At 46.1% G+C, this 13,619-nt stretch overlaps 1 protein-coding gene across 1 annotated transcript in view; it reads right to left on the bottom strand.

Moving 5' to 3' along the window:
• The window catches only part of NXN (nucleoredoxin), a 108,548-nt gene that overhangs the window by 28,083 nt on the left and 66,846 nt on the right, over positions 1-13,619 (bottom strand). Inside the window, exons 2-3 of the mRNA XM_048519303.1 lie at positions 2,150-2,267; positions 352-485 (exon numbers count right to left, since the gene is read on the bottom strand). Coding sequence (XP_048375260.1) covers positions 352-485; positions 2,150-2,267 — 252 coding nt within the window. The remainder of the gene's footprint in view (positions 1-351; positions 486-2,149; positions 2,268-13,619) is intronic.

Raw genomic sequence — 13,619 nt, 5'->3', positions numbered from 1 at the left:
ATAAGCCTCCACAGCTCAGGCAGCAGAACGGGGAATCAAACCTGGTTCCTCCAGATTAGAGTACACCTGCTCTTAACCACTACGCCACTGCTGCAATAGGTTGCGGAACTTTGAGTCAGGTTGATCAACAACCAACCACCTGGTCACCTTTTGCTAGTGCGAATCGCCTCCTGGTTTGGGGAAAGCTTCTGGGGAGCTGGGAAAGCGGGGGCGGGGTTTCCTCCTCCCGGGATCTCTAAGTGAAAGGAGCGGGATGCTAAAACGTTCCCTGTGGACTAGTCACTCTGCCCGGCTGTCCCCGACATTCCCCAACACCCTGACCCACAGCTGAGAAAGCGAGGGCCGACTCACCCAGTGTGCCGAGAAGTAAACGCCAACGTAGGAGCCTTCCAGCGTGCCGCTGTCCTGAGATTGACCTTTATTCTGGACTAAAGGACCTGCAATCACCTCTTGGAAAGGACGGGGACCCCATGGGAACTCCAGACCTGGCACAGGTAAAGGGCAGGAGAAGAGAGAGGATAACGGAGCTACACAGCCAGAACAGTCATTTTCTCCTGCTCTCAAAAGGAATGCGTGACAGCATTCTTCACTACATAGCTGGACGATCTGCAAAAATTCCCACCCGTCCCGCATCAAACTGGTCCACTGCAAAACCTCTGCATGCAAAATCCCCCTGAGGATGTTTGGGTACAGTTTCAGGTCCAGAAACATTTGTTTATGGCCATGCACCAATAGTAAATGATGGAACGGGGTCCAGTTTTAGATGAGAACCACTCCCAGCCAACGACTGTCCCTTCATGGATTTCTTGACTAAAGCCACAGAAAAGAAATGCTTTTTTAAAAAGCTGGCTCATAGCCAACGCTCTGGAGGCAGACTGTATGCAAATGTACACATGAAATACACAAAAGGAACAAAAACATAAGCAAAATTAAGGGGGGAAGTAGACCTAAGCAAAGAAACCATAACACACCATAAAAGCGTCAACAATCAAATTCCAGAAATGCAATATACAACTTTAGCAGCAGACAAGAACATGTGAGCCGCAGCTAAGAATACGGTTACCGCAAAGACGAACTAAATAAAGCTTCTGCCGACGATAAAATGGATACTATCAATTCCTGCGGCAAGTAAAACAATTCACCCAAACACTGCAGAGCGCGGAAAAAAACCAAGTGGCCAGCTCACTTGAGGCACCAAATTAAGTGTATGCGTGTGAGAGAGTGTGCGTGTGAGAGAGAGAAAACATTTGGCAAAAAGAGGGGCAAGGCAGAGAGTGGTGGAGAGAGAATTCCACCATATTGCAAATGTAACCCCCATGCTCAGAATGGGTTGACCCAGTAAGGGGTGGAGACTCAAAGCAGCAAAAGGCTGCAGAGCTCACGTAGTTGGAGGAGACAAGGCTACCAGACTCGGACCTTGGTTTGAATAAGCCCTTAACACCTTGTTTAAGGTGACTGCAATGTTGTTGGGAACTACTGGGAAGGTGGTAGTTTATTTTTGCTATGTTGTGAAAGTTGGAGTTTATTGTTTCAGGGTTTCTTTTTATGTTTGTAATGGGCGAGAGTTCTCCTGGAAACCTTCATCATGTTGAATCCTGTTCACCAAGCCCTTGGAGTCTTCAGGAGCCAACCCATTTGCAAAGAAGAATTGGACTTGGCAATATCAGAAGACTGTAACTAGAAGGACTTGAAAATGCAACCTGAACAAGACCTTGAAGTGTGATGTTAAATGTTGATGTTATATGTTAAGAAAGTAAACCATTTTGTTTTTAAAACTTGTTGCAAACTCATTCCAAGTTCTGCCCCACAGAACCCACAGATAGAGGTTACACAAACACCTGTATCTCTCATCATGGCCCAATCCAGATGTCATGACAAACCTGTTCGTGATGGATATAAACCCAAGATGTTCTTGTGTGTGGGTGTGACCCCCCCACCCCTGGGCCTTGGGTGCAACTGAAGTCTCCCCCACTTTGAAAACCATGAACTCAGCTTCACATAGTCTGAAAGCACGGTCCCAGGTCGCCTGGAGTTTGTTTCCTCCTTCTGTATTAAACTGGTTTAGAGAAGGGTGTGAGGAAAAGTATACCCAGCCAACCCAGGAAAGGCAAGGTGGACTACGTTCTTTCATAGTATACACAAATCTTACCTTCAGGGTCGTCTCGGATTACCAAGAGGCCGTTCTGGCACACAACTTTCCCAGTGATGGCATCTATAAATATCAGCGAGGGAATGTTGGAGACTCTGAACTTGTTCCAGAGTTTCAACTGGAAGAGAGGGGAAAAAAAGAACAAGATGAAGGGCAAGTAAAAAAATAAACTGTGCACAGAGAAAGGTGAGAGATAAATGCTTTTGCGACTAAATAAAAGGAAACAAGGGCCCCTTCCGCACACGCAAAATAATGCGTTTTTTAAATTTTATTTTATTTATCATATTTATATACCGCCCTCCCCCAAAGGCTCAGGGCGGTGTCCATCAGTCATAAAACAATTTAAAACATATCATAATAATACATAAAATACTAAACTGTTTGCAAGTGGATTTTGCTATTCCGCACAGCTTCAAAGAGCATTGAAAACAGTTTAAAAGTGCATTATTCTGCATGTGCGGAATGAGCCAAGGAGAAGAGGGAGGTTATCATAAAGGACCATGTTTCTTGGCCTCTCCTGTCCCACAGGGGCACAGCACACACGAAGTCCCAGGTTTGAATCCCAGCATCTCTAGCTAACACATCTCTTGCAAAAGGACTGGGAAACATGTCCTTTGACTGCGATCCTAAACAGCGTCGACCAGTCAAAAGAGCCAATACTGGAGAGACACAGAAGAAGAGGAAGAAGAAGAGTTTGGATTTATATCCCCCCTTTCTCTCCTGCAGGAGACTCAAAGGGGCTGACAATCTCCTTGCCCTTCCTCCCTCACAACAAACACCCTGTGAGGTGGGTGGGGCTGGGAGAGCTCCGAGAAGCTGTGACTAGCCCAAGGTCACCCAGCTGGCGTGTGTGGGAGTGCACAGGCTAATCTGAATTCCCCAGATAAGCCTCCACAGCTCAGGCAGCAGAGCGGAGAATCAAACCCGGTTCCTCCAGATTAGATACATGAGCTCTTAACCTCCTACGCCACTGCTGCTCCTGGATTGGCAGAAGATCCGCTTTACATGCAGAAAACACCTCCAGTGAAGGAATCTCAGACAAAACCTCTCTGTTCAGAGTCACCACAAGGGACCATTGCTGGTCAGAGTAGACGATGCCAACTCTCTGCCTCGGTTCAAGTCAGATGTGCCTATCAGTCAGATGCACGCATATCTGCACCAGAAGCCCCGTGGCTCAGCTGTACAGCATTCGTGCTTTGCATCCTGCGGATGTAGACACAGGCTATAAAGCTGCCGCTGGTCAGAAGAATGAACAGCGGGCTAGATCAGTCAATGACCTGACTGGGTGTCAGACTGCCTCAGAAGTTCAAATCTGGAGGTCCTTGGGCAAGACTTTTCTCTTTGATCACCTTCCTTGGGAAAGCAGGAAACAGAGACAGCCCCCGCACCATTAGGGCTTTAAAACTGAGCAAACTGACTCCTAATGCATAAAAGAACTTTGGCTAGCAGGTGGCATCTCTGAAGAGGGACTCCTTCTTTCCACATATGCAGAAAAGATTCCTCTACAGCGGCGCTTCCAAACTAAGCCAGCCCTTTGTCAACTTCAACATGACAGATTTATTTTTATGCAAGCTCAGGCAGATTTGTTTAACCGACGGAAGCTCACGCAATTAACCAAACCTCTTTAATTGGGTGCGGACCCAGATTAACAGATCATAAATTCATTTTCGGCAACTACCTGCAGATTGGCCTTCGCTACTGTACAGATAATGTTTCGCAGCTTGAAGAAATGAATAATCTTCTTTACTTTTAGTTTCTTTAAACTTATAATAGGAAAGAGAATGTCGCGCTTCAATGAACTCTTCTGTTCGGTCAATTCAGATCTTTGACAGTATATATTTAAAAAACTAGTACTGGCACAATGAATTCCACAGGTGAAGGGAGAGTGTGGACATAAGAAATAAAACTGCCTGTTTATCCTAACTGTGCTGACTTTACCAGCTAAAGGTAAAGGTAAAGTTTCCCCTTTCAGTCATGTCCGACCCTGGGGTACCACTGCAAGCAGTGATTTCACAGGCAAGCCGTTTTTGTGGGGTAGTTTGCCATTGCTTTCCCCGGCAACCCAGCTACATTCCCTCAAACAACTGCTTGCGCCGGAGGAAAAAAGCCAAGTCCACACTTCACTGGAGATATTTCCTGGGCCAAAAAAGCACGGATTTTAAAGTGCATTTCCATGGTCTCAATGCACCTCCGAATGTGTTTGAAGACGGCCGGCGGAGAGCTGCTGGAGTGTCCACTTAAGACTGCAAAATCCCTCTGTTTATTTGGTCAGACTTGGCAACCCCCAAGCCAGACGGAGGCCGGGTTACATCAGCTCTGTTGGCTTAAGAAAGTTTGGAGCCTCACATTACAAGCCGGCCAATGCGGCACAAGCTCAGAGGCGGAAAGTCGGGAGGCCTCAGCGCAACTGGATCCGAAAAGAAGAAAGGTCACGTTTACTGCGAGAGAGAGAAGGCAGGACGGCGGGACGGCGAGCTTAACCGTTGAGTCAGGAAAAACGAAATCTCCGCAATTACCCCCTCCTTCCGCTGAAGGGATTTATGCTCAAATCACGTCAAAGCCGAGTACTTTGGGGGTGGTGAGGTTTTAACCGCGACATTTTTTAACCGAGTGCTTCGCGATGGAGCTATTTGTTAATAAATCCCTCGGTGAAAAGAGGGATTCGACGCTTAGATTATTGCTGGACTTAAAAACCAAACTGGAAAAGAAAAGAAACACCCAAGCTTCTGGCTCTCACTACAATGGAAAGAAACGGAAGCACGCCCAGCGCTTAAGAGAGAGATTTTATGGAACTTCCATCTAATCCTTTCAACAGCCTTGTGAAGTAGGCCTGTATTATCGTCCCATTTTGCAGACAGACAGCGGGCCTTCCGAAGGGGGAACTGAGCCCCAACCTACACAAAACACAGACATTCCCAACACTGGTTTTGGAAATTCCTGGAGATTATGGGCTGGGAACTGGGGAGGATAGGGAACTCAGTGGAGATGGGACAACGTCATAGGTCTTTTGCACATATTTGGTCTCTTCAGGCCAAGCATAGTTTACCTTTGGGTCGAATTCTAAATTGCACATGTGTTTCCCTCTCTTCAGGATTCACTGTGGCTCATTCCGCACATGCAGAATAATGCACTTTCAAACTGCTTTCAGTGCTCTTTGAAGCTGTGCGGAATGGCAAAATCCACTTGCAAACAGTTGTGAAAGTGGTTTGAAAACGCATTATTTTGCGTGTGCGGAAGGGGCCTGTGCCGCAGATCAGAGAAGCCCTGTGGTTTCCAAAAGCACGCTTTCCCCCCCTGCACATGCAAAGCAACGCAAAGCAGAGCAGTTTGCACTTTGCTTTGGTTCAAATTCACCAGCATTTCCAGGGGGCTGGATCGACAGGGCTCCTCTTTGTTTTCTGGTTTTATTTACACACTTTTAATTACCCACGAGCAACAGATCAAGGAAACGACCTTAAAAAATTAAGAAAAAGGCAGCAAACAACCGCCCGAACATAGAAGCAGGTAAAATGGTAGCTAAGCTTGGGGGGAAGCAGTAGGGCACCTCCTCATAAGAACATAAGAACGAGCCTGCTGGGTCAGACCAGAGTCCATCTAGTCCAGCTCTCTGCTACTCGCAGTGGCCCACCAGGTGCCTTTGGGAGCTCACGTGCAGGATGTGAAAGCAATGGCCTTCTGCGGCTGTTGCTCCTGAGCACCTGGTCTGTTAAGGCATTTGCAATCTCAGATCAAAGAGGATCAAGATTGGTAGCCATAGATCGACTCCTCCTCCATAAATCTGTCCAAGCCCCTTTTAAAGCTATCCAGGTTAGTGGCCATCACTACCTCCTGTGGCAGCATATTCCAAACACCAATCACACGTCGCGTGAAGAAGTGTTTCCTTTTATTAGTCCTAATTCTTCCCCCCAGCATTTTCAATGGATGCCCCCTGGTTCTAGTATTGTGAGAAAGAGAGAAAAATTTCTCTCTATCAACATTTTCTATTCCATGCATAATTTTATAGACTTCAATCATATCCCCCCTCAGCTGTCTCCTCCCCAAACTAAAGAGTAGGTAAAATGGTAGCTAAGCTTGGGGGGGAAGCAGCAGGGCACCTCCTCATAAGAACATAAGAACGAGCCTGCTGGATCAGACCAGAGTCCATCTAGTCCAGCTCTCTGCTACTCGCGCCCACCAGGTGCCTTTGGGAGCTCACGTGCAGGAGGTGAAAGCAATGGCCTGCTGCTGCTGCTGCTCCCGAGCACCTGGTCTGCTAAGGCATTTGCAATCTCAGATCAAGGAGGATCCAGATTGGGAGCCATAGATCAACTTCTCCTCCATAAATCTGTCCAAGCCCCTTTTAAAGCTATCCAGGTGAGTGGCCATCACCACCTCCTGTGGCAGCATATTCCAAACACCAATCACACCTTGCGTGAAGAAGTGTTTCTTTTTATTTGTCCTAATTCTTCCCCCCAGCATTTTCAATGTATGCCCCCTGGTTCTCCTCGCGTGTAAATAAGGAAATGCAGGGAGACCTCACTGCGAAGCACACCAGCCGTGTCAAAAACGGTGAGTGCACAAACGGCCATAGAGTTTGCCCTCCAAAGCTGCGTTTTCCGACAAATCTCCAAAGCTTGGAGCTCAGTCCTGTGATTCTGTGAGAACTCCAAGAAGTTGGTTAACCTACTCTGAATCTGGGAAGCGGCTCAGAAAAAAAAAACCCCAGGCATGATCCAATCTGGATCAGGGCCACAACGGGGGAGGAGGAGGAGCAAATGTATTCTCCCCTCCCAAGAGGTTACCTCAGTCAAAACTGCCCACCCACGGCTGCTATCAGCCTCAGCCAGGGGGAAAGGGGATTAGGGTTGGGGGGGGGGGGACTTGCTTGGAAGCTGCCTGTGGGAGGCACTTCCAAGTAGGGAAAAGGAACACGGGGGATTCCCCCTCCCACAACACAACAGGCCCAATTAGGACCTGCCTTCCCCCACGGCTGGTTTTCAGAGCTCAAAGTATGCACACACCATGGATCACGGTTTGGCCCCAAGGGCAGAGCTGCCACGGCAAACGGCAGCCAAGACTTGCACCCTTTCACGTGTGGACGTCGCCACGTGCCCCCACGCCTGTATCCCTGCCTGGGGCATCCACTGACGTGCTGCTGGGCACGACGGGAGGTTATCTGCACCATCTATGGCAGGGGTCTGCAACCTGTGGCTCTCCAGATGTTCACGGACTACAATTCCCATCAGCCCTTGCCAACATGGCCATGTTGGCAGGGGCTGATGGGATTTGTAGTCCACAAACATCTGGAGAGCCACAGGTTGCAGACCGCTGATCCATGGGAAACCAACCAGACTTCTGATTCTGCCAAAGCAGGCCGCAGTGCTCTGTTATTGCCAAAGGCCTATATGTCGGTAACCACCCTGAGCCCATAAGGCTGTGGTGGCGAACCTATGGCAGTCCAGATGTTCATGGACTACAATTCCCATCAGCCCCTGCCAGCATGGCCAATTTGTCATGCTGGCAGGGGCTGATGGGAATTGTAGTCCATAACATCTGGAGTGCCAAAGGTTCGCCACCACTGCCATAAGGGGAAGGGCGGCATATAAAACTAATGAAGAAGAAGAGTTTGGATTTATACCCCACCTTTCTCTGCCGTAAGGAGACTCCAGGTGACTTACAAGCTCCTTTCCCTTCCTCTCTCCGCAACAGACACCTTATGAAGTAGGTGGGGCTGAGAGAGTTCAGAGAGAACTGTGACTGGCCCAGGGTCTCCCAGCAGAAATGTCGGAGTGTGGAAACTCATCTGGTTCACCAGATAAGCCCCTGCCACTCAGGTGGAGGAGTGGGAAATAGATAAATAGATACTGTCGACACAGACTGAGAACCAAAATGTATAATCACAGTTTAGGACTGCTTTAACTCATTAATGTTCCTTGCATATGAGGGGCGATTTCCACTCAGATGACTGGCAATGGGAACATGGCCTTCTTCTGGCTCTGAAACGCCTCAGCTCCCTAAAAGGTGATCGCTGCTTTGCTCTCACCACTTCCAGCGGTCTTCTCAAAATTACAACTCTCTTTGTTCGCAAAACAGACCTGGAGAAGATAAACATCACCCTAGCAACACAAGAGCACTTGCTCCGCGTATTTCTTTTCTTTGGTAAAAAAAAACAACCAATTTGTTCCAACATCGCTATGAAACACGGCACAGGGGCTGAAGGGACGGTTTTTGTTTGGTTTATTTTGGCTCAGCGAGGAGAAGCCAAACGTTCCGTCCAGGGGAAAAACAAGGACCAAAGATTTACGGCAGAGCCGTTGAGGCTCGTAAAGACATTTTCGCAGAAAAAGCACAGAAACATAAGAAGTGGGGTTTTTCATGCCCGATTAGTCTTCTCTTCCCTTACCTGGCTTTTAATTGTAAATCGATTTTTGTAATTGCTTTATAATGTTCTGCTGTAAAACTGTTAGCTGCCTTCGTAGCCCTGACTGGGTAGAAAATAGAGAAAATAGGATTTCCCGGTGGTGGCTGTATATCTCCTGCGATTACAACTGATTTCCAACCCACCTGAGATCGGCTCACCTGGATAAAATGGAAATTTTGAAAGGTGGACTTTACGGCATTATGCCTAGTTCATAGGTGTCAAACTCGTGGCCCTCCAGATGCAATGGACTACAGTTCCCATCATCCCCTGCCAGCATGATGCTGGCAGGGGGTGATGGGAACTGTAGTCCACAACATCTGGAGGGGCGCGAATTTGACACCTGTGGCCTAGTTGATGTCTGTCCCTCTCCGCAAACCCCGTCCTCCTCAGGTTGCACCTCAAAATATCCAGGTATCTCCCAAACTGAGGCTGGTAACCCTACCAGAAAGTATGATTGTATATTCTGTAAACAAACAGATAAATAAAACTGGCAACTGATGATTCCCCACTTTAGAAGTGCAGGTTCATAGAAACAGTTAAAAACTATCCGTCTACCAAGTAATCGTTTGACTGCAAACGAGGGTTGCTACCACATTTCACAGTTTTGGTTTGAAAATCCCAGTTTCTGACCTGGGTCCTCCATCTACAGAGAAAACACGTCCCCCAACTAGCATGTTTATCCCAGTCTAAGAAGGATGAATGGCAATGACCCTCCCGTCTTTTGCCAAATCCTAAGCAAAGATGCAAACTCGCGGCCCTCCAGATGTTATGGACTACAGTTCCCATCATCCCCTGCCAGCATCATGCTGGCAGTGGATGATAAGGAACTATCAACATCTGGAGAACATGAGTTATTACAATATTAAATTACCATCAGCCTTTCTAACTGACAGACATAAGAAAACTGAACACACTAAAAGAGTCTGTCCCTGTGATAACGGCAGCGTGGAAACGCATATGCATTCCTTATTCAAACGTTCCAGACATGAAAAGACTAGGTTACAGCACAAGGATACAATTTTGGCGAGCTGTTTACAATTGCCGGAATACTACAGAATACCTTACCTGCTGAATAATAATGATTTGCTATTCGGTGAGACTGCTGCAATTTTTCTTTTAGAAATAATGAAAGGGTAATAGCCTTTTAAAAAATCTTTTTGTATACACACCATATATTTCTATAGTTTTTGTATGTTGTGGGGCTTGTTTCTTTTTCACCTTTAAATGCCAATAAAGGCTTACTATTGTTGTATAGAATAAACTGCGGTTGCCTTTCCCCCCAGATAAGCTATTGGCTCCTTCCGCACATGCAGAATAATGCACTTTCAAACTGCTTTCAGTGCTCTTTGAAGCTGTGCGGAATGGCAAAATCCACTTGCAAACAGTTGTGAAAGTGGTTTGAAAACACATTATTCTGTGTGTGCGGAAGGGGCCAATGTGAGAAAGAGACCTTGTCATTAAAACCAAAGCCTGCATTTGCATCAATTGCGCAAAAATGCCTTAAAAGGAACAAATGAACCAGGAAACTGGGCTGCAAAACAGTTCACAACGACGCTATTAAAAAACAAAAAAGGCAGATTTGTAGAGCCCTATCTAAAACAGGTCCTGGCCCAAATAGCCCAGCCTAGCTGATCTCAGCAGAAATCAGAAGCGAAGCAGAGTCAGTCCTGGTCAGTATTTGGACGGAAGACCACCAAGGAATACCAAGGTCGGTATGTAGAGGCAGCCAATGGCAAACCACCTCTCAAAGTCTCTCGTCTTGAAAAACTCACAGACTTGCCGCAAGTTGGGTGCAATTTGACATGAAAACTATTTAAAACATGGGTATTGTGGGGTTTCTGGGCTGTATCACAGTGTTCCAGTAGCATTTTCTCCTGACGTTTTGAAAACACAGTTCTACAAACAAATTTAAAACACAGTTCTACAAATAATATTATGGGTTGTTGTGGGTTTTCCGGGCTGTGTGGCCGTGGTCTGGTAAATCTTGTTCCCAACATTTCGCCTGCACCTGTGGCTGCCATCTTCAGAAGCGTATCACAGAGTGTGTAACAGACTTCCCTCTGTGATACACCTCACCAAAGATGCCAGCAGCCTGAGGTGCAAGCTAAACGCTAGGAACAAAATCTATAATGCGACGGGCCACACTCCCGGAAAAAACTCTTTCTGGTCGTCTATAACGAACATAGCAGAACTTAGCCTGCTGGATCAGACCAGAGTCCATCTAGTCCAGCACTCTGCTACTCGCAGTGGCCCACCAGGTGCCTTTGGGAGCTCACAGGCAGGAGGTGAAAGCAATGGCCTTCTGCTGCTGCTGCTCTTGAGCACCAGGTCTGCTAAGGCATTGCAATCTCAGATCCAAGGCAGATCAAGATTAGGTAGCCATAGATCAGCTTCTCCTCCATCAATCTGTCCAAGCCCTTTTAAAGCTATCCAGGTTAAAATGGCCATCACCACCTCCTGTGGCAGCATATTCCAAAACACCTGTCCACACGCGTTGCAATGAAGAAGTGTTTCCTTTTATTAGTCCTAATTCTTCCCCCAGCATTTTCAATGGAATGCCTCCTGGTTCTAGTATTGTGAGAAAGAGAGAAAAATTTCTCTCTGTCCACATTTTCTACCCCATGCATAATTTTATAGACTTCAATCATATCCCCCCTCAGACGTCTCCTCTCCAAACTAAAGAGTCCCAAACGCTGCAGCCTCTCCTCATAAGGAAGGTGCTCCAGTCCCTCAATAGTAGAATCTATCATTAAAGATAAAATTATTAAACATGTAGAAAAGCAAGACCTGCTGAGAAAGAGTCAACATGGCTTTTGCAGAGGCAAATCCTGTCTTACAAACTTACTAGAGTTCTTTGAGGGTGTAAACAGGCATGTGGACAGGGGTGAACCGGTGGACATTGTCTACTTGGATTTCCAAAAGGCTTTTGACAAAGTTCCTCACGAGAGACTGTTGAGAAAACTCAGCAATGAAAGGAATAAGAGGAGAAGTCCTCCTATGGATTAAAAAAACTGGTTGAGAAACAGGGAAACAAAGAGTGGGTGTAAATGGGAAGTTCTCACAATGGAGAGATGTAGAGTGGTGTCCCCCAAGGATCCGCGTTTGGGACCAGTGCTCTTTAACCTATTCATAAATGATGACCTGGAAGTAGGGTGGGAGTAAGTAGTGGCCAAAGTTTGCAGATGATACCAAATTAGGTAGTAGATTGGTGAGAACCTGAAAGGATTAGAAGCTCCAAGCGGACCTTGATAAATTAGATTGGAGTGGGCTCAGAAATGGCAAAATGCAGTTCAATGTAGCAAAATGTAGAAGTGATGCACATAGGGGCAAAAATCCAAACTTCACATAACACGCTACGGGGGGTCGAGGTGCTATCAGTCACAAGACCAGGAAAGGGATTTAAGAAGTCTTAGTTGATGGTTCCATGCCAGAATGTCAACTCAATGCATGCTTGTATTGAAAAAAGGCAAACTCTATGCTGGGGATCATTAGAAAAGGAATTGATAATAAAACTGCAAAAGATTGTCATGCCCTTATACTCTAAAACAGTGGTGCTGACCGCGCCAAGAATTACTGTGTCCAGTTCTGGGTATAGCCGTGATCTCCAAAAAGGATATTGAGGGAGATAGAAAAGTGCATTGAAGGGCAACGGGATGATTGAGGGACTGGGCAACCTTCCTACGAGGAGAGGCTGCAGCGTTTGGGAACCTCCTTTTTTTTTTTTTTTAGTTTGGGAGAGGAGGCATGACTGAGGGGGGGATATATGATTGAAGTCTACAAAGAATTATGCATGGGGTAGAAAATGTTGACAGAGAGAAATTTTTCTCTCTTTTCTCACAATACTAGAACCAGGGCATTTAAGTGAAAATGCTGGGGAAGAATTAGGACCAATAAGAGAGGAAACACTTCTTCGCGCAACGGTGATTGGTGTTTGGAATATTAACTACCACAGAAATATTGATGGCCTGAAATATATATAATAGCTTTGGGGTAAAGGGCTTGGACAGATTTATGGAGGAAGAGACCGATTTATGGCTACCAATCTTGATCACCTAACGATATTAGATTACACAAATGCCTATAACAGACCAGGGTGATCGTTGAGCAACAGCCGAGAAGGCTACTGCAAAATACCACATCCTACATGTAATCCCCTAAAAAATTTTAATTGAGCTTACTGGCAATGTAGCAGAGAGCTAATAGAATGAACTTTGATCTGATCAAGCTAATATTGTTCTTATGTTCTTATCGATTCTTATCATTCTTATCCTCGTTGCTCCTTCTCTGCACTTTTTCCTATCTCTTACGTGTATCCTTTGAGATGTGGCTGAAGCACCAGAACTGAACACAGTACTCCAAGTGTGGTCGCACCACAGTTGAATCCGGCCGTGAAAGCCTTTGACAATACAATATTAATGGGGTTTACTTTGCTCCCATCCTATATAAATAATTATCTGTCGGTCCACAATCCCACAGTGTGAGCCAGGGCAACCTGGAACCCAAGAGACAGGACTATGCAGATACAAACAGCTTGGTTTCCAGGGCTCATACTGACTCCTACACAGCAAATTAAAGAGGTTGCAAACGGGGGCCCAAACTTTCACAAACTGACGCAATTATGGAAAACATCTAATAAGCAGTAAGACATCTTGTACCCATAGGGCAATCTAGTTTGCAAGAATATTTTCTGCAAAAAGCATGTCTGTACAAGAGAACCCTGACAATGTGGAGCTATACAGGAAAGGGTCCTCTGATTACGAGATGATGGAATTTGAAATTGTGGTTACTCACCTGTGGCTTAGCGGGAACGCTGGGAAAAAATGCAACAGGTTCTAGTTAAATTAAACTGATTGGATAAAAAATTATAAACGGGAAGAGGGAAATTACATTGGTCGACTCATCTTGCTAGCAAAAATTGGAACAGGTCTGGAGAAATGCGTCCAGAATGCATAAATATGAAGGACGGCTCTTTTAATTTGTAATTTTCATGGGATTTAACTCCTCTATAATCCTGCTACAATTCAGTTGCTGGCATAGTTAAGTGCCAAATGTAGATTTATGTATTTTGGA

Source organism: Sphaerodactylus townsendi, linkage group LG16 (assembly GCF_021028975.2).
Source record: "Sphaerodactylus townsendi isolate TG3544 linkage group LG16, MPM_Stown_v2.3, whole genome shotgun sequence".
NCBI lineage: Eukaryota > Metazoa > Chordata > Lepidosauria > Squamata > Sphaerodactylidae > Sphaerodactylus > Sphaerodactylus townsendi.
The sequence above is the reverse complement of the archived record's forward strand: the minus strand, read 5'-3'. Positions and strand labels throughout refer to the sequence as shown.